The sequence below is a fragment of the Hemicordylus capensis genome, chromosome 1 (assembly GCF_027244095.1).
Source record: "Hemicordylus capensis ecotype Gifberg chromosome 1, rHemCap1.1.pri, whole genome shotgun sequence".
Taxonomy (NCBI): Eukaryota; Metazoa; Chordata; class Lepidosauria; order Squamata; family Cordylidae; genus Hemicordylus; species Hemicordylus capensis.
The window spans coordinates 382,602,203-382,624,329 of record NC_069657.1 but is presented as its reverse complement, the minus strand read 5'-3'; the positions used below and the strand labels follow the sequence as shown (position 1 = coordinate 382,624,329).

At 41.8% G+C, this 22,127-nt stretch overlaps 1 protein-coding gene across 14 annotated transcripts in view; it reads right to left on the bottom strand.

The window, feature by feature from the left end:
* Window positions 1–21,870, bottom strand: part of RYR2 (ryanodine receptor 2) — a 625,908-nt gene extending 604,038 nt beyond the window's left edge. For 9 of the 14 annotated variants that reach the window (XM_053300194.1, XM_053300204.1, XM_053300211.1 and 6 more), the window contains exon 1: window positions 21,536–21,868. In XM_053300194.1, coding sequence (XP_053156169.1) covers window positions 21,536–21,583 — 48 coding nt within the window. In that variant the 5' untranslated portion in view covers window positions 21,584–21,868. Of the gene's footprint in view, window positions 1–21,535 lie in introns of all 14 variants that reach the window. The other 5 variants (XM_053300252.1, XM_053300282.1, XM_053300290.1 and 2 more) reach the window with 2 other exon arrangements.
* Window positions 21,871–22,127: the final 257 nt, after the last annotated feature.

Here is a 22,127-nt window from a genome sequence, read left to right as displayed (position 1 = left end):
GTTCACAACAGTAAGGGCTTTCCAGGATTCCCCTAAGAATTACTATATGTGTGGAGATAGCCTCTGTGCCCTCAAATCTCCTCCCTCCCTACCCCTCCCACGCACACACCTACCTACCTCTCTATCCACACCAGAAAGGTTGAGGACATCCTTAAGCCTTCACAGATATTCAAGCAGGACTCCCTCATACAGCCCAAATCCTCAAGAGAATTGATTAACTGTCACCCAAACTTGAAAAGTCCACCCTCTTGGCCTTTAACCTGAATAGGACCATATGCACATTAGCTGGCAGCTTATAGCACCTTCATAAACAATCTCCCTTTCAGAGAACACAAATTGCTATAAATTGCTACAACCAAATGTAGGTAAGTGAAGCCTTCTGCTGCAGAGGCTAGGGGTGTACACTAAGGAGTTCGGTTAAGGAGTTCGGTTCAAATTCGAACCAAACCACCAGCTGGTTCAAGCAAACCAGCTAATGGATCGGCAGTCCGGACCATTCCGTAGAATCAGGTCATACTGGGCTGACCTAGTTCAAGGGTTATGCTTGTAAACGAGAATCCAGTGATGATTCCCCTTTACAAAGTAAGGGGTGGGGAAATCCTTTAAGAGTGTTTTAAGGGCAGCAGCGAGAGGGCACATTACCCACTTCTGTGGTGGTGGTGGTGGTGGTAGTGGTGATGGTGTGGCGGCAGCTCCTCTAAGCCCCACCAGTGCTCCCCTGAGCAGCACGGGCCAGTGGTGGCCCGGTTCCGGCCTCCATGCTGCTGGAGGGGGAGTGTCAGCGGGGCTTAGAGGAGGTGCCACCATACCACCACAGAATCAGGTAAGGTGCCCTTCTCACAGCACCTCAACCACCCTTAAACTCTTAAAGGATTTTCCCACCCTTTTGCTTGTAAAAGGGAATCCTCAGGTCCCCACAGTATGAACTGAAAGGAGATCACACAATACTATTTTAGACTTCATTCAAACAATACATCTTTTGTGAGGTCTTTACTAAATGTAGAGCATTATTCCTTGATATCAAGACCCTCCAGAGAAAAAAATTATTTAACTTTTAAAAATAGAAAAGGCCATACAAATACATCCATGAAAGATATGGAAATCTAAGATCATCTACATATCTCTCCCTTGTATAACCATCCATTAACTTAACTATACAATTGAGATTTAGTGGCATCCTAACCATGTGGGGTGGGGGGAGGAATCAGAGTTCTCTGAAAACAGGGGGTGTTTGCTGATGTGAACATACACAAATATTATATAATGTTGCCCATAAAATTTGACAGCCATAAGTATAAATTTTTATGAAAATATAATGAATAGTAAACAAAGATACAGTAAAGCATCTGGTAGATCCTACCCTGGAACTGATATTATTAGCAGGGAAACACTGTTTTTTATTCCACCATACCTTTATTCAACATTTTTTGACAGCAGTTAAATGTACTGTATAGAAAAATATTGAAAAGATTGAATGCTTCCAAGGTCAGAGCTTGGTTTTTAAGACTATGGGACACAACATGAGGGATCTTCAGGACCAATTTGTCCAGGGAGGCTCATGAGTTCATAGCAGCCATAACAATTATGGGACTATCCCAAGTGGTCTCTGGACCAATGCACATTGCTGGTCACATGTTTGATTTGGTCTTTCACTATGATGTTCCATGGGTGGGGACTCCTGTGATTTCCCCATAGTCATGGATGGACCACCATCTGGTTAAGATTGGACTCTCAATAATTTCCCACCTTTGCAGGGGTGAAAGGCCTATTAGGATGGTCTGTCCAAGAAGGTTATTTAATTCGAAGAAGCCTTGGAGGAATTTAGTGTTGGCTCTACCAGCGATCCTGTTGATGCCCTGGCGGAGAATTAGAACAACAAACTCACCAGGGCAGCAGACATGATCGCTTCCAAGTGTCCTCTCTAACCTGCTTCATAACTGGCCCCTTGGTATACGGAAGAACAATGGGAACTGAAGTGGCAAGGTAGACGACTGGAGTGCAAGTGGAGAAAGACTCGACTCAAATCCGACAAATTGGAACATGGAGCGCATTTGAAGATCTAAGATCAGGCAATATGTGTGGCAAAGAAGCAATTCTTTTCTGACTGTATTGCACCCACAAGTTCACATCCAGCAGAGTTGTGACAGGGCTACTATGTGCCCCTCATCCCTTGAATCTGAATTTTGAATCCTTTATTACCTGCTGTGACTGTAATGAATTATTTGTGGGGGAAATATCTCTTATTTGGGCCAACTTTGATTCAGACCCCACAATTACTGCAGTGTCTGATGTGGAGCTATCCAGTGACTCCTCGTGTGGTTAGGATGGATCAGTTCCAGTTTGTGACTCCTGAGGATGTAGATAAGCTGCTTGGAACAATACAGCCTGTTCTCTTGATCCTTGACCAACATGGCTTATACTATCTTTCAGGGGGGGTTGTTGTAGAAGGCCTGATAGAGATTATAAATGCTTCTCTGAGGGAGGACAGGATGCCTCCTTGTCTTAAGGAAGCAATTATTAGACCACTTCTGAAGAAGCCTGCCTTAGATTCCTCAGAGTTAAGCAACTACAGCAACTCCAACCCTCCATGGCTGGGCAAGGTAATTGAGAGGGTGGTGGCTTCCCTACTCTAGGTTGTCTTGGAGGAAGCCAATTATCTAGACCCATTTCAAACTGGCTTTCAGGTGGGCTATGGGGTAGAGACCGCCTTGTTCAGCCTGATGGATGGTTTTCAACTAGTAATTGACAGAGGAAGTGTGACTATTAATCCTTTTGGACCTCTTGGCAGCTTTCAGTACTATTCACTATAGGATCCTTCTGGAGCATCTGAGGGGGTTGTGAATGGGAGGCACTGCTTTACAGTGGTTCCACTCCTACCACTCGGGCAGGTTCCAGATGGTGTCTCTTGGAGACTGTTGCTCTTCAAAATCTGAACTTTTGTATCATGTCCCTCAGAGCTCCATATTGTCTCCAATGTTGTTTAACATCTAAATGAAACCGCTGGGAGAGACCATTAGGAGATTTGGTGCAGGGTGCTATCAGTACATTGATGACATCCAAATCTATTTCTCCATGTGAACATTATTAGGAGAAGGCATAACCTCCCTAAATGCCTGCCTGGAGGTAGTGATAGGCTGATGAGGGATAACAAACTGAGATTGAATTCAGGTAAGATGGAGGTACTCATCATGTGAGGTCAGAACTCTGGGATTAGTTTGATCTGTCTGTTCAGTTTCCGCCAATACTGTCTGGAGCTGGGAGGCCAACAGCCTCTCAATTACCTTGCCCAGCCATGGAAAGTTGGCGACAGGCCTGTAGTTGCTTAACTCCAAGATCCAATGCACGTTTCTTCAGAAGTGGTCTAACACTTCCCCAGAAGGAACAAGTAGGCAATCTGGGGGTGCTTCTAGATCTGAACTTCTCCCTGGTGTCCCAGGTTGAGACAGTGGCCAGAATTGCCTTCTATGAGCTTCAATGGATATGCCAGCTGCATCCATTACTTGAGATAAATGACCTCAGAACAGTGGTACATATGTTGGTAACCTCCAGACTGAACTACTGCAATGCACTCTATGTGGGGCTGTCTTTGTATGTAGTCTGGCAACTACTGTTGGTCCAGAATGCGGCAGCCAGGTTGGTCTCTGAGTCATCTTGGAGATCATTACTCCTGTATTAAGAGAGCTACACTGTCTGCCGATACGTTTCCAGGCAAAATAGAAGGTGCTGGAAAAAGCTGGTCTTGTGGTAGCAAGCATGACTTGTCCCCTTAGCTAAGCAGGATCTGCCCTGGTTGCATAGGAATGAGAGACTAGAAGTGTGAGCACTATAAGATATTCCCCTCAGGGGATGGAGCCACTCTGGGAAAAGCAGGAGGTTTCAAGTTCCCTCCCTGGCTTCTCCATGATAGGGCTGAGAGAGATTCCTGCCTGCAACCTTGGGGAAGCCGCTGCCAGTCTGTGAAGACAATACTGAGCTAGACAGACCAGTGGTCTGACTCAATATATGGCAGCTTCCTATGTTCCTAACCTATAAAGCCCTAAACGGCTTTGGCCCTGGGTATTTAAGAAAACGTCCTCTTCATCATGAACCCCACCACCCATTGAGATCATCAGGAGAGGTCTGTCTGCAGTTTCCTCCAACTTGTCTAGTGGCTAATCAGGGGCAGGCTTTCTCCGCTGCTGCCCCAAAGCTTTGGAATGCGCTCCCTGCTGAAATAAAAACCTCCCAATCTGACAACTTTTTAAAGACGCATTTTTTCACCCACGCTTTTAATTAAATACCATTTTAATAGTTTTAACACTGTTTTAATTTTTTTAATTGTTGTAATATTTTAAGTATTTGTTTTGTTTTATTGTAAACCACCCAGATGTGTAAATTTGGGGCAGTATAAAAATGTTAAATAAATGAAATAATTAAAAACTTAGCATACCAAGTAAGAATAGCAAAAAAAAAAGTGGTTTCCTAAAAATGCTGTCAATTAATAACTTGGGGTAGACACCCATGTAGTTTAACAGTAGATCCCAGTAGAAGAATATCATACTATTTCAATTATTCGACAATATGAATAAAATATTAAATCAGTTATCCATAGAATACATTTTCCCTTATGTTTTCTTCCTCCTAATAGTTTCTGTATTATATTTTAAATCATTTAGTTACTTTAATTAGTTGGAAGTTATAAAATGATACACATTGCTCCCACCTATCAGAAGAAAAAGGTTTCCTTTTAAAAACTGCTGCAAATATGCATCTTACCCTATAACACAGATTTGCACAGTTTCTGACCCAAAAACCTAACACAGTCTACCAGTCATGCATGGCAGACTATCTGGGACGCAAACACCCTGTTTCAGCTACCTGCAAAACTCCAAGAATCGAAGTTTGTCAACTACTTGTCAAGCTACAATACATGGCTAGTGGACTGTGCTCAACATAACGGGTCATAAAGCCTGCTTTTAAAAACAAATTGTTTTGTCAGTGATACGCATTCTCTTTAGAAGCAGTCTAGACTTTGCACAACTCTTAAAAGTAGGTTTTATTCCTTCTAGATCACCTTCTAAATAAGTGAAGTTCTAGCAAGCGGCAGGTGGCCAATCTTGCATTATTCAAAATAATTTGGAGATGTTAGACTGAGAACCAAAACAAACCTAATGTAGAAAACCTCCCTGCTTTTAACAGGATCTCCCTACTTTCCCCCTCTCCATATGAAGTAGTCACCATGGGGAGGGGCTTCAATTTTGACTGAAACTGCAGCTCTAGAGAAATGGATACTCTCTCGCAACACCATTACGACAATCAAAATTGTGCTATCCTCAAGCGGAAAGTTAGACAATACATATATTCAATTTTTCACCAGCAGGGCTAACAGTAGTTGGGGGAGGGGGTGTTTTTCTATTAAGGCAACAATCTGGGAGAAAATGTTACAGATCTCCTCCCTCAGTAGCCCAATTCATCAAAGCTGGACCATCACCATCCTGGTGGCTGTTTTTAAAGGGGGAAATAAATATCTATATCATGCCTAATTGGCCCTGTAATACAGTCATCCTCCTTATTTGTTAGAGGCAAATAATGATGGTACTAAATGACCTCTTATAACAGTCCTTTATATATATATTACATAATACTATAAATGAGGCTGCTTAAACAGGTTGTGTAATCTATGTCATTTTTGCCTACGTAGTAAACAGTGTTGCTGAAATAAACCCTTTTAAAGCTGTTTCCTATCATGAATGTATATGAAATAAACTTAAACATTTTTACATGCATACACCAGGACACAAAATCTTGGAGCAGTAAATTAAGGAGTGCAGTAACATAAGTTTGTTATTTTGATAATATGGCCACAATCTAATGGAGGAATAAGTATACTTAAGCACACTGATTTCACTGGACTAACATTGTGTCATGGTTAGAATGCTGGACTAGAACCAGGGAAACCAGAGTTCAAATACCCATCTATATATATATATATATATATAATTCTCTTACAGCCAAGCAGAAAGACAACTATGTCCAGATGAGTCTGGATGCCTGGAACCACTGCGTGGGGAGGGAGCAGCAGCGAGGGAGGGAGGCAGAAATCGGCAGAGTCGGGGGCGGAGGATGGAGTAAGAAATGAAGAAAGGCAGATTGGAAAGGAGAAACCAGACAGAAAGGGCGGTGGAACAACAGAGGGGGGAGGGGGTTGTTCGGGAAGTCGAGGCCTGCGGGAGCCGGCGAGAGAGGCTGTTGCTGGGCCAAGGAGAGAGGGAAAGCAGCCGAGGGAAAATTCAGGGCGGGCGGTTAGGAGATGACAACAGAGGCACCGGCAGTCCTGGCCGCAGCAAAGAGGCGGCGGTGCAGACCCTGCATGCCTGCCAGAATCAGGAGGTGGCAGTTCCTGACTGTTGGCAGGGTGAGGCGGCGGGGGGGAGAAGTGGCCAGCCGGGGAGAAGCGGGTCGGGTAGGCATCAAACACGCCCAGGAAGAGTAAGGGGAACTAGGGGCACACGAAGGAAGGAGGAAAGGCAGAGTGGTGGGGGGGAAGAAGGAAGAAAGGAGGAAAAGCAGAGTCAGGCAAAAGGAGAAAGAAAGGAGGACAGCTAGATTTGGGCGAGTGGGGGGGGAGAGTGGGAGGGAGGAGACAGCGAGAGAGTGGTGGGGGTGCAAGCAAGAGTGGTGGGGAGGAGAGAACGAGTGAGAGAGTGGTGGGAAGAGAGGTCTGGAGGAGAGAGAGAGCACGAGAGAGTCAGGGGGGAGATGGGGGGATGCCACAGGCTAGGTGCACTACCACACAGATGCTCTGTGCGGGTTCACCTAGTTAGCCATAAAACTCCCTGGGTTACTTTGGGCCAATCACTTAATTCTCCCTCTAAGCCTACCTCAGAGGATTGTTTTGAGGATCAACATAACACTTTACATTACTCTGGGCTCTTTGGAGGAAGAGTGGGATATAAATATAAACAGTAAATAAATAAATGGGCTTAAGAGTGCACAATTCTGTACTTAATCATGATCAATGATTCTAATAGCAGAAAATAAAAGAGAAGTAAAACATGAAGTCAGCTTTACCTTGCAATTAAAACCAACAAAGAAGCAATGGTTGATCCAAGTGCAAGATCATCTTTAGGTGGAATTCCCCTCACACAGTGGTGAAAGTAGAACAATGAGGAAATATTCATGTTCAATTTTCTTCTCACTTCTTCCGTCTTTCCTTCATAGCATCTTCCCGAAGCAACGTTTAATATAGTATAGTTCCATCACTATTTTTTTTTAACAACCAATTCACATGGTGAGAATGCAATCCTACGCAAACTTACCCAAGAACAAGCTTCACTGGACACAGCGGAACTTACATATCAGTAAATAAGTGTAGGGCTGTGCTTTAGTTCTTAATCTGCAGAAATATAATTTTTTCTTCATGAAAAAAGCAAGGGCTTTTGTATTTGTTTTTCTTTAAATCTGAACTACCATAAATTATGAATTAATTCTTGACCAAAACAATGGCCTTTTAAAAAAAAATTATACCATTTAAAACTTGTTAGTTGAGCAATGGCTGGTGTGCGTGTTTGACTGAAACTTTAACAACCACTTGGATGAAAATGGAAGTAGATAATTAAAGAACAATAGACTGACCTGAAAGAAGTCAATTATTTGCCTGTAAACAATGGCTTATTATAGAAAGGCACAAATTAATGCTATACTTATGCTGGTTCTCATGTCCTCTTCCATTCCTTTAATTACTACCTGCTTCAGTGTCATCAACATTTTACGCTTGTGCCGAGAATAAGCTTTAAAATGCTTAATTATTCTCACTAGTAGTTCCAGTATTCTATTTGTGTTGTGGAAACTGTAAGGCAGGCCCTCATTAGGGGGTAAAGTTCTTTGAGGAGGGGTGGTTCCAGGGAACTAAAGCACATAATATTTCTTTCCCTTCCAGCCCAAATTTTTATGGATCAAGTGCCTCCTGACACAGAATCCTCACAAATCTATATTGGATTTTTGCAATGTGGTTGGACCCCCACTGACCTTTATCCAATGTGATATGGGAAGAAGGGAGCTGTCAAAGATTGACTGCTTATTCTTAGATTTCCATGTGAATAATTTTAGGAGTGGGACACCGATTTCCTGTTCTATTCTCTAGTCCTTGCATACAGCATCAGGCAATGCACACATACCATACAAGTGTGTGCAAGGATTTCTGTGTGCTCACCCGCAGAAGAGAGTACCCATGGGGGCAGGTCCCTAGAAGGTAGTGTACATGCTAAAATACCATCTAACTTAAAGCAGTTTGATAAACACTTGCTCAACATGAGCTGTTATGTTACTCTGGATGTGCTGATAAAAACCAATTGTCCATTTTTAACATGGATAACAGAACAGGGGTGGAGCTTCAATGGGGCAGACAGGTCTGAAGAATCTACACTGCCCTGCCTCGCCTCCCAGAGCCACCTTGCTCACCTCTCCCCACCCCCGCTGGCCAACTTGTGGTGGTGCTACCCAGCACAGCGCACAGCACTGCTGCCACCCGCTGCTACTCCCCAAGCCCAGCTGCTGACCCAGCTAGAGCATGGGGACTGAATGGGATCGAATGCGGACATGCCTCTGCCATCACCGGAAGGGCAAAGCGGCTAGCAAAGGGGCAGCAGAGGGAGCAAAGTGGAACACAAAGGGCAGCAAGATGCTCCCGAGTTTGCACTCGGGCTGCCTTCAACCTTGCTATGCCACTGTAACAGAAGAAACACTAACAGTCTTACTACTTGGGATTAATATCACCTGAGCCATTTTTGAAAGGCAGTGTAGAAATTGAACAAACTATGCTATGCCAGGTTGAAACAAATTGTTCAATCTTTAAGAGGTATGCAAGTAAAATAATACATCAGTATGTTAAGGTCACACTTTCATTTTACTTGCCTGGTCTGAACACTCGTCCTACTGTTTAGCATAGACCTGTTTCCCTCAAACTGGGAGCATCCAGATGTTGCTGAACTACAGCTCCCATCATCCCCAACCACAATAAATTGTAGCTGGGGCTGATGGGAGCTGTAGTTCATTCAGCAACATTTGGAGGCCCCCAGATTGGGAACCACTGGCATAGACCCAAGCTTCCTTGTAAGCCAACCAGCAAGTAAGCCAGCCATGAGTAAACCAACAGACACTCTCTCTATGTATATTCAGTTCAGTAGCAAGGACCCATCTGTGTATGTCTAACAACCCAATCCTATGCACACTTACTCAGAAGACTTATTCCCAAAGAAGTACATGTAGTGCACACTTTCTTATCAGTAAGCCCCTATTTACTTAGTTGAACTTACTTCCAAGTAAATATGCATAGGATTGCACTATAAATCCTACAAACACAACGAGCTCCCACCCTCATAGGAGCTGTCCACATAACTATTATGCATCCAATAATTATTGCAAGAATAAATCAGACCATATTCCTGACTTGCAGGAAAGAATATTAGTCATTTCCTCAGAGGCTTACTTACAAGAATTTTTGGCATTGCCTATTTCTCATGTGTGCGAGTGTGTAACTTCAATAGCAACTGCAAAGGGGACCAATCAGAATTACAGCTACAGCATATACAGAGGGATTATTCAAGCCCTTGCATCACAGTCCAGACAAAATGGATACCAAGCTATTAACTTCAGGAGGGACACTCCCATGGGTGCCAGTGGGGACTTCTCTGCTCAAGACAACAGCAGCTACAAGGTGGCCATTTTCAACAGAACCATGTAAGGATTAAATGCCCTCTTCCTGTGTGTTCAATTCCAATCCCACCCCCAAACAACACTACTTAACTATACAACCACCAAGAACATAGGGCCAAACTACCCATTTAACATAATATGTAACGGCCCTGTGTTTACAACTCCCTCCAAAATCAGTGTCCATGAAGTGCAAAAACAAACAAACAAACAAACCCACATACACACACCCCACCATAACCACCAAGTTCAGCAATTGCATTTAAATTCTTCTCTAAAAAATAAAGGTTCTGGCCTTCCCACTAGTCAGCAAGGCAGCTTACAAAGTGATATCTGAAAGTTACAAAAATTTTAAAATACACTTGCACAAGGGCCCAGCAGTGTCACTGCAAGACAGCAGATAAATTTTAAAACACTGTTCTGTACCAGTCATCTGAACAAGTTCATAGGCAGCCCCATGTACAGCACAAAGCAGTTGTTTAAATTGAACCTTACCAAGGCTTGCCAATCATCATGTTTTCAGTTGGTAAAAAGCATTCAAAGTCACAGACAGGGCTTGAACATGATTAATAATATACAACTTTCTACAACAACTGGAGAGCCAAACACATTTAGAGAATTCACACAAGTTAACACTACTAGAAACCAAACTCATCAGTTAATTTTTGCTAAGTTGAAGTACAACTAAGAATTTAGCAGAAAGAAGGGGAATTAGTTTAATCCTTAGGGTAAAAAGTTAGCATTTTACTTGCACAGAATACATGCTGTCGAGTAGCAAGTAGCAAAATGGAGTACTGTATTGCTGTTCCCACAAACCACATCTTGCAATTGGCATGTTACTAAGAACTAACATCTCACCCTTTTCATTTCCTAACCCATTGCCCATTTACTGAACAGGCATCAATTGTCACTCAAAATTTCTATTGAAGGTCTACTTACTGTTTACCTTTATGAACATATGTAGTGAAATGTTCCAAATCTTTTCTAGTCTAATATCTGCTCATTTTTCCTATTTCCCAAGAGCTAAGAAAAATTAACAGAAGCAGTACACATGAAAGCACGTCAATCTTGAATTGCTGCCAACTGTTTCTGTTGAAATCCACTTTTTAGGAATGATGAATTATTGTATACACACACACTGCTTTTCAAATAGAACAAAATTCTCAACACTTTACATAGCAAAAGATAATATAGTTCTCCAAGTAATTTCTCCTGAGTGTTTTTTCTTCCCCTTGAATCTCCCCCCACCCAAATGCATCATGAGATTCCAACAAACCAAGTGAAAGTTTGCTGAACTGGACTGTCTGGATCCTAGATCCAAAGAAAATGTGTCAAAGTCTGTTGTAAGTGGATAATATTGCTCTACTATTCTATGTACAAATCAGAGAAAGCTGTTCAATAAGTTTGAGAAGTTCTGCCAGAAAGAGCCTTTGGGGCTAATTTGGTAGCAAAATAATCCTCCTTGCATAAATGGTAATGGTAAACCCTTGGCCCTAGACCAAGAGTTATTCTAAAATCCTTCTAGAACTGAACTGGTTATACATGGGAGGATCTTTTCAACCACACATATAGATGCCACACAATTTATACTGAGTCTGCCTTGCAATCTCTTCTTGGACAAGCTGGTATGCTTTTACAATGATCAGAGTTTCTATATATGGAATGGAAATATGAAGCCATTTTGATTGCAGAGCTTTGGAAATAGTTCACAATAGTTATCTAAAATCACTGCTGGCACTATGACAAAGCATTCCAGCAACACATGCTGTCTTCAATTTTATATGTAGATGTTTTACTTTTAAATTGTTTTATCCGTTTTGTTAAGCACCTTGAGGGTTTTTTTTGTTATTATTAATAAGCAAGCAGGAATATAGCTTAAAAATAAAGAGACCACTTTTATGAAGGTATATTTTAACCTATGTCTTGTCATAATACAATGTTTGGTTTAAGTTTGTTTTATTTTCTTAAGTGCGGCCCACCTTTCTTTCCTAATGGAAACTCAAATCTGTCAGAATTTTTATTAGTGCATTTGTCCTTAGGGACTTCACCAATTTTAGGTCCTATTCAACAACAAAGATTTTGTTTCAAGATTTAGGTATTTGAATTGACTTAACAGTTTTCCACAATACTTTAGCAATACACCTGCACTTAAACTATTTAGAGTATGGGATTTCAAACATGAGCCATTAAAGCTAAAAAAGAACTGGACAAACTTCCTGACCTAGTTCTTAAAAGCTAGTGAAGTAGTCACAATGTGCACATGTCTGGGAAGGAGTTCCACAGTTTGTGTACTCAGGGGTGTATCTAGGGTGGGGCAGGCAGGGCACATGCCCCGGGCACCACTTAAAGGGGGCGCCATTTTTAAATGGCCGCTGAAAACAAAATGGCCACCGCGCATGCTCAAATGGCCTCTGAGGCCCTAGGCCATGCCAGGCCTAGCAGAGGCCATTTGAGCATGTGTGGTGGCCATTGTTTTCAGTGGCCATTTTTTAAAAAAAAAAATTAAAAATGGCCACCACACATGCTCAAATGGTCCCTGAGAGGCCCTAGAGGCCAGCGGGGGGAGGGGGAACCTTTGCAGCCCCCCACACACGGCCTTTAGGAAGCCCCCCAAAGGGACTACAGGTTATATAGATAGATAGATAGTCACTGTACACATATTTAGTTTGGCACTATGTACAGAGAATCAGGGCTTGTGAATACTGAGCTGAAGCTTATGAGCTAGAATTGTATTCATTTGCTCTTACTTTGCTTCTTGTTATAAATGAGTTAAATGTGATGTCTTAATAATATGGCTATTAATGGTGAGTTTGTCTTTTAATCAGTGTGAAATCCTTAGTATTAAGGCCCACTGGGAGTTTCTTGCTCTCTTTCTCTCATTTTAACTGTCTTTCTGAAATACTAGAATATATTCCAAGCAGTGACACAGTTTACTCTGCATATCCTTTAATTATTTTCAGAGTATCTGGGAAAAGTCAAATTCTCCATTTATTTTTAAAACTTATGAAGTAGTGATGCTACAATGCATAGTAGAGAATTAGACAGGCACTTCTTTTTAGTTTTCCAAGTACACCTCCACATAGTATTTGGGTATTTCATGAGCCCCAGCATACTGAAATTTGTAGTTTTCCAGCATTTTTTGGTCTGGCTACGTCCACTGCTAAATCGTTTTTGAAATATTGAAAGATTAACGAGCTTGACTTGTATTTTTCAGCTGATATTATGGTGAAATCTGAAAGATGGGTGTCAGATGTTTGGACAGGGGGCACAATTTCAGTGCTTGCCCTAGGCGCTATTTTCACTAGATACGCCTCTGTGTGTACTATCTCTGAAATGGTCCTCTCACCATCAGAGATACAGTTTATAAAATTTATAAAATTGCTTCCACCAAAACATTATAACTACTTACAACTGACATGTTAGATATTGCAGATCTTGAAATCTGTATTTTATCTATAATTACACATTATTCAGTCATATAGAAATTTTTAGTATTTGCTACAGTATAGTAATAGTATACAGACTGCTGTTAGTGTACTGCATACATAAATAAATTAGGCATAAACATATGAACCACAAACTAAGGATTGGTAATGCACATGAGTGTTATTTTGGAGCATTAAAATGTTTGCCTTCTACCACATACATTGATCTCTCTCAAAAGGGAAGGCACGACCAAAATATATTTCTGCCAGGCTAGCATGTGGTCACCTGGATATAGTCCCACCTACATTACATTATTACACCACGTACATACCAAATATGGTGGCAAAAGAAAAATAAGGAAAAGGTTAAACGTAGGGCTGCCACTTTTATCTGGTCCTGATCAGTACCTTTAATATTAGCTCGGCGCACAAATAACAGCAGCACTGGTGTTCATAATGGTTTGGCATACAAATGTTTCCAGTTCATCAGGTATATAGTATTATACCTGTATAATACTGACATTCCTGCCTTCCAACCTGAGGAGTTCTTCCGCAACTTGGAATGTTAAATAAGATTCTGCACGTATACAGTCAAAGTTTAGAACAGGTACTTAAAACCAACTGCTTTGTAGAAACATGTACAATTAATGTTAACCCATTACTTAGAAGGGAATTCCCACTGATCACTGTCAAACTACATGAAGCAAACATATAGTTTACAACCAACACTGTGTCTGCGGGCCAATAGCCGTAATAAAACTGATGATGATGAACAAACACTGTGCTGCACTGATGCCCAGCCTTTGTGACTAATTACTTTCAAAGTATCAAAAATTATATCCTGCGTTTCTGTATAAACTTAAAGGCAGCTTACAAAATGTAAAACAAGCCAGTAATATGTTTATTAAAATACACCTACAAAAACACCAGAAAACATATAAAGGCTCCAACTAGAAAGCCTCCTGAAATAACCTACTTTAGACCCTATTCCCTCCCATCACCATAGGGCAATAGGCTTGCCTAACTCCATCTTTATTTAGTTAGCCCCTGCTAACTGGGCAAAGAGGCACCTTTTACCATGGTGATTCTCTTTATTGAGCAGGGGGAGAGTAACTGGCCCTATCCAACCCCAGCACAGTGCCTCCAGTGACTGTTGCTGGTGTTGGATCTTATGTTTATTTTTAGAATGTGAGCCCTTTGGGGACAGGGATCCATCTTATTTGTTTGTTATTTCTCTGTGTAAACCGCCCTGAGCCATTTTGGAAGGGCAGTATAGAAATTGAATTATATTATTATTATTATTATTTATTTCCACATCATTCAGCAACATTACAAGTGTGATGGAACTTTTGAGAACAGATGAATATTTTCCAAACTATCTACCAAAAGAGGTCATACTGAGCCAATTCCAAATCAAGCTAAAGGGATCTCACCTATTACAATATAGAAATTAAGTGGTGAAGTTCCTTCTTCTGCTTTTCTCCATACCAGGAAATTTCTCGCCTGTTACATATTGGTAGTCAGTCTGCTTTTAAAGATGTAGGAGCAGAGTCAGTACAAAAGATGGCAATCCTAGTTCCCAGTTCAAATCTTACCTCAGCCACAACTGTTTTAGACAAGCCATTATTTATTAATTTAAAATAGTTATGCCCGACTCCCTTCAGTGCACTACTGCTCAGGGCAGCACCAACCAGCCCCATCCACAACATGGGGATAATAGGGTAACAAATAGGTTAGTGTAAAAATCATCAAGATAATGCAGGATATACAGTTTAAACACTAAATTTTTACTATTATTACTACTATTACCACCTGCAACAGTCGATTTTGCTTGGGTACCACTTCACACACACACTTTCCCCCCCATTCACATACTTACCCAAAGCTCCTGCACACGTTACAAGTATTTGCCATTTTTTGTATCCACCATACTAATGATATAGCCCAGTATGGATAAGGCTTAAATTTATTTAACTACATTATGTACAGTTCCGTAATAATCTTGATTTTATTTCTAGAAGCAAATGCAACTATGAGACTTGTGGTTTTTTTTAAAGGAAGAAAGAAAAATGCAAGCCAATTCTTCCATCATTTTATCACAAACCCATGTGACCAGAAACACAGCCTTTTCAGTTATGGCATTCTGTATATGAAATGCCACCCACAGAGAAATTCACCTGGTTCTAAGTTTGATGTCTTTTCAGTGCTAAGCAAAGACATTTTAATTTACCAAGACTTTCTGGTATATCTGGTGAAGGTAATAATAATAGTAATAAACTTTGCTAGCTGCCCCATAACAAATTGTTCTCTGAGTGGCTCACAACAAGTATTGAAAAACATACAATAAAAACCCATAACACATGGAAATCATAAGACAAAGACTACATAAAGTACAGTACAAAACAGCTTAAAAACTCATTTTAAAATTAGTTAAAAATCAGATCAGATCTGAAAACCAAAATTCAGAATGCACTTCAGGAAGCATGCACAGCTAGCTTTTTCGAGGACTGATGCACTAGGGGGATCATCAGATAAACCAAAGGTAATCCCTTCAACAATGTCACAGTAAAAAGCACATTATATTGTCAGCTTGAGGATCTTTCCAAAGATTTGTATAGTATTTTCCAGAAGGTTACATTTAGGAGAATAAGTAGTATTGGGATTAGGCCACAGGGAGCTTTTTAACTGTAAAGGAACTTCACTAGCTCATATCAATAGGGAAAATATATTGCTAATCATTATACTTTACAAAATGGTGAGCAAAATAACCATTACATGAAACTACTGTTAGAAAGTACTGGCTGTTTGTGGGGTTTTTTTTAGTAGAGATTAGGTTACATAATTTATCTAAGTATGCTAGAAACTAATCCTACAGTTTAAAACCTGAAAACAAATCTACAGAAGTTGTAAAGGCTCTATTCAGAGTCATCCTTCTCCACCTACCATCAGTAAAAATACAGATACATAACCAAAAAGAGCAAGTACAAAGTTGTATCCAAACCTTTGATCCATCATCTGGAGCTCCTTCCACCCACAAAAAAGGAGACTTGCACTTATCAAGGGGTCTTGACATTTAACAAAATATAAAACCATAAGAACTATACAATAAAAATTAAAATGGAATATAAAAATACAGATCTAATTAAAAGTTTAAAAACATGTACAATATAACCATAAGATACAAAGTAGCAGCAAACAAAACACTCATTTAAAAGCCTGGGTAAAGAGCCAAGATCTTACTTGCCTTCTAAAAATGGTGATGGAGACTGGGGAGTGAATGCCCCCAGCACTTTCTATTTGTGGGGTCTTCCCACGAGTAGAATGCACTGTGTTAAATAGTGATGTGCATAGAATCAGCAAATGCCAGTTCGAAGAGGGGGAGGATAATTTTATGGCCTGGGGAGGCTGCTCTCCCCCCACCCCATGCCTGCGCTGTCCTGAAAAATGGTCCTGCATACCTAACGGTCCTAGCATACCTCCGAGCTGCCCCAGTGTGTCACGGACCAGAAGTACCCATAAGTGCCTGGTGAGCATGCGCACACCACAACCTGTGTGTTAGCAAACACAACATGCGCACCAGGCACTTCCAGTCCACAACTCACTGGGACAAGGAGGTACACTGCTGCCCCATAGGACTGTTTTTCAGGACAGCGCTAGCGGGGAAAATGCAGCAGGGGGCTAAGAGCCCCCTTCCCCAAACTGGCCCCCCACCTTCCAAACGACCAAGAAGCCCGACTTTCAAATCAGTTCGGAGGACCATAAAGGGCATCCAAACTGGTTCCATGCACATCCCTAGTGTTAATTGCAACTCTCTTTCTGCAAAAGAAGGAATTTCTGATTGAGAAACTTATGATACAGTCCACAGAATATTATTCCATATCATTTGTTTTAGAAGCTTCAACATCATCTAGATTGATTGGCATCATAACCGATTAGCATTATAAGTAACCACCTAATCATGCTACAAATGTTTACTGAAAAAAATATTCAGAGCAGTTTATACTGTATCCAAAGTACAAAAATACAACAGCAGCATAAAAACCCTCACCAAAAAAGCACCACACACAATACAATTAGAGGATCACCAAGATACAGAGACCAATCAAGAGATGTAGCAACCAGAACAGACTGTAAAGTTTCTAAAACAAATGAAGCATTGCAGCACTGTGATGATACCCCATTACAGTCCCCTCTTTTTAAAAAAAATGCACAAATACATATAGTAGTCAGACAAATGCCTTTTTACAAACATGAACACTAACAGCTAGTTTGATTAAAACATGGCTTCCTGCAATCTTGCTCAAAATGTACCTAACACACAAAATGTACCTAACACACGAGTCATCCAGCCTAACGTCACACTTGCAAAAGTACTTCTGCTTGTACAAGGGCAATTTTTGCTGACTCTTCCTTCCCTCTACTGCCCCTGAAAATATATCCTGAAAGTCCCCTAGCACTGAGAGATTTTCAGAGGGGATTGGAGGAACAGACTCAAACTGCCCCTCCGTCTCACACAAGAAAAGCATATTTCCATGAGCATGACATTAGGCTGGCTGACATCCAAGCTCAAAATACAAGACTAAATAAATTTTGAACAGAAATCCGGGGGGGGGGGACAACAGAGCAAAATAATCCAAGAGAACTATGTTTACAACTTCATCCAAATAATTATGCTTCAAACTATTTCAGAATGTTTTACAAAATAATATTTTAATCACAATGCCTTAAATCAGAAGCACTTTATTATGAGAAAATCCAATTACTGAATTTTTAACTTCATAGGATTAGTTCACAGATTAGCATGTTTAGGATCATAGATAAAATACAGAACATATCTTCAACTATACAGGAACAAACTTGCTGTGTATGGTCCAGTGCATCTTTAAACTGCTTTGATCCTTTTGCTATAGTACAATTTACTGAATGTATCGACTAACAATGTTAAATATAAAAGTATCCACCCATCAGCACAAGATTATTTTCTTATGAACGTATCAAGAAATGTTTAATGTTTAAAAAATTACAAAAAATATGAAATCAAGTCAGTCATGAAAGTCAGTTATGTAACATGAACCCCAGATCTAGTTGGAGCTTTGACTTTTGTATGCAATTAGAGAAGACGGGTGTTGTATGAACAGAGTGGGAGGGAACAGGATGGTGGGGGAGGAGGGAATCAGAGTAGGCAAGGTCCATAAGACAGAATCAGCTTGTAAATAAAATTGCAAACAACTGGAAGGCAGGGTATAGCACTTTATTTGTGTGATATATTCAAAGCCTTTGAACATTTTGTAGGCATAAATGAAAATATATAGTCTGAACACAAAAAGGTTCATTCCACAGACCCAGATTCTTCTTCCATAGCTATGACATCAGGTTAATGTGGTTTTTGATGCAAAGAAAGTGACTGGATGCTACCTATTCTTAGATAATCTATTTAGAGAATTATGCAAAAGCTAAGTAAATTATTAGTAGTATACAGTAACCTCAGGCCTTTATGATTCTTGGATCTACACCAGATTCAGGTCACATGAATAGCTTATAGCAACAGAAGTAAGCTAAAGACCATTACTCACTTCAGTTCTGTATGGATTAACACACACAAATTACTTAAACACTTTTCTGCTTTAAATGAACCTCTGAATATACATTTGAGAGTGTATATGTTGATATCATGGGAATCCAATAAAGTGAAATATTTCTGGATAAACCCTAGAGAATAAACACGTTGCTTGTCTTTATTCATGTGGGCACAGATTACAATGAACCCTGCAAGATCATGTATTAACAATTATATGTAACATTTTGCATGTAAAGTGGGTTACTGTTCCAATTTCTCTTTGCCACCCTGCAAGGTACAATATTTTAAAAGAGGGTAAGTGCAGCTTAAAAAGGATGATGAGATGCCCAAAGCCCCAGAGCAAATCCACAGGTGAAGTGGGACTTAAACTAAAATCATTAACCATAATTACTCTGCGAGTTATGAAGCACATCTGAATTGGGTGGGATCAAGTTTGAAAAGATTACAACAGGATCATAAGCAAATGCGTTTATACCCCTTCAGTCTTGCTTAGAGCGATTAAAAAAACCAAACTTATATCATCATAGTGGATCAAATATGTTGTGTGTGTTTAGTCAGACTGGATGCATGTCTCTCACACAGAAATGGTAAATTTAAAAAAAAGGGAAGAAAAACCAAACAGCAAGGAGCCCTTTCCTTTGTGGATTCACCCTTTACCCAGAGTGGAATAATCCTACATCAAAAATCTTCCTGCTGCTCATATTGGCCTCCTTCAAGGTCATTAACATTACCAATGAAAACATTCAGAGGGTTTTAAAAACGATAATCCCAGCCTGGGATTTCCAGATCTTTATTGCCAGCACAACACATAACTAGAAGAGTGGTTTTACGTAATGCGCTTTTGCTATCAAGTGCTGTCACTTGAACATTACTTTATATGTCCAGAGACACTCGCATTACTATTTTTTCTCCTGTTAAGTATTCAGATAACACCATCTCCATGATCTTCACTTAATATTTATACCTGCAATAAGCCTAACATTTCAAAAACATTCCAGAATATTTGGGCCATTCAGAACAGTAGTAAAGCCCCACCTATATAAATAATTGTTTTTTTTTAATATATATTACCATTGTCTCAGTAAGCATCTCAAAAGCAGATACATTTAGGAAGGAAAAGTTTCTAGTTCTATTTTTGCTCTGTCAGCATTGCATAACAACCGCATCCAGTCGAGAACAGATGTTTAAATAAAATATGTTATGTACAGTATATGAAATAGGTCTGTAAGATACCCCTTATGGAAGAGATAGCAAAATAAGTTAATTATATCCAAACCAACAACTCCAATTACTGTGAAATATTGCAAATAAAACCCAACATCAGCCCAGATTGGTTCTCCATTTTCACGCAGTCTCCCCCTCTTGCCACAAACCACTGTTTTCAACAGAGACTACATTCGATTTTTTTAAAAGCCAATGTTCATCATGCAATTTCCACTATCTGTAAGCATCCAGGGAAGTTTATTATTTGCAAAACTATACATTGGCATATGTGCAAATATATCCATTTGTAAAACCTGCTTGAACTGTATACATAAAGACAACTTGGGACCTCTTAATAAAAACAGGTATTATCTAGAGATGTATTCCAGAATGAACACAGCAACCGCAGTCTCAAGTTTACTAAGGCAATGGTTCAGCAGTTTAATATTTAACTAGTTGCTGACACCAACATATCACCAAGCGTCCTTCAGAAACAAAAACTCAAATCTCGCCACTTTTTCTTCCTCGTACAGTATTTGCTCCTGCCAGAATAGAAAATACACAGTTGCAGCTTTTAGGCTGAGCAGTGCTGCTTGGTGGAATATCTGCAGTACAGAGAGCACATCAGAGGGAGGAAGAGAAGTGAGGAGAATTTCAGGGGGAAATGATGTTCACTGAGAGAATCCATATGATATTAGCTAGCGCGTCCCCGGTCACCTGCTAGCAAGAGTTTCACAAAGGGTTTGTTATGCCAATAAGAAAAATCAACCAAGGTGCACACACAAAGTGCCTGGCTGACTGGAATTCATTCCATCGCAGAGTTAGGGTCGGGGGATGGGGGGACCACGAAGCGCCCGCCCGCCCCGTGAAGCGCCCTACCAGCCGAGCCGTCATCCCCCATGACCACACTTAAAGTCAGTGGGCATCTTTCCACACCTTACTGGCTGTGGCAGCTGCTTCTCCAGTCCACGGGCACCCCCTACTCCTCCACTGCTTCTCAATGCTCCCGGCAAGCGTGATTCCAGAGGGCAGCAGTGCAGAGTGCCAGGGGGTGCCCCTTTGGCCAAAGCGGTGTCCCTTATTGCAGAAGCCTACAGAAGATCAGGCTCATCCTCTCATCCCGCAAACCACCCGCAGCTCTTACAGTGCTGCAACCCTGGAAGCAGCTTTGGTTCCGATAACCATTTGATAGCCCCAGGAGCGGGAGTGGGCGGAGGATCCAAAGGAAACTCCTTACCAGGTTCTCGCCGCAGCCCCCTCCCTCATTTCGATGGCGAGGGAGACGAGGAGGGGGGCTTGGCAGTTACTCGGGATGCCCGTCACGTAAAGCTCGCTTCACAAAGCGCCTGTACGCGTGCCCTGCCCCCCCCCCCACCACCACCACACGATATATCGCCCCACCACTGTCTCTGTCGCAGCCCCAAGGTCCCCCACTCGCTCCCCTCCCTCGCCAGGCGCAAGGTCTCCCTCACAGCCCCATTCCGAATGCGCGGCACGCACGCGGCCACGGGAACTGTCTGCCCCTCACCTCTGCCCCCCAACCCCGGCTCGCTAACCACACACCACTCCGCAGTGAGGAGAGAAGGAAGCAGGAGGAGGGGAAAAGCCAAGGGAAAGCTCAGCCAAGTGGGAGACTTACAGTTCGCAGGAACTGTATCTCGTCCTCGCCTTCGCCCAGTTCAGCCATGGCTCTTTTTCGCCTCCTGGGCGCTGCTGCTGCTGCTGCCTCCGGTGCTCGGGCTAGCTGGTGGTGCGTCGGCAGTAGCTGGAAAAAACGAAGAAGGCACCCCCGCGGCGGAGGCGGCGTCTGCAGCTGAGCGAGATGCTCCCACGCCAAGCTGGAGCTCTAGGGAAAAGAAAGTGCGAGCGACCCAGAGCGAGCAACCCCAGCCCCGCTCTGCGCGAACGGATGGCTTCCTCTCTGCAGCAGATTAGTAGCTCAGCCCAATTTCTTTCGTGCAAGTGCATGGGGGTGGGGGGGTGGAGTACGCTGTGATTAACAGGGGCAAGCGGGGGGGGGAGAGAAGGAGCTCCTCGGCGGCTCCCCCACCACTGCAGGTGATCTGCAGCCGGCTCCCTCCGCAAAGCAAACCTGAGGCGCAGCGCCGCTGTCTGGCTGTTTGCTCGTAGCGGCGCGCGCGCACGCTGGTGTGGCCTCTAGCTCCACACCCAGCGCGGGCGAAGAGCGTGTAGGATAGACACGCCAGGCTCAGAGAAAAACTGCATGTTTA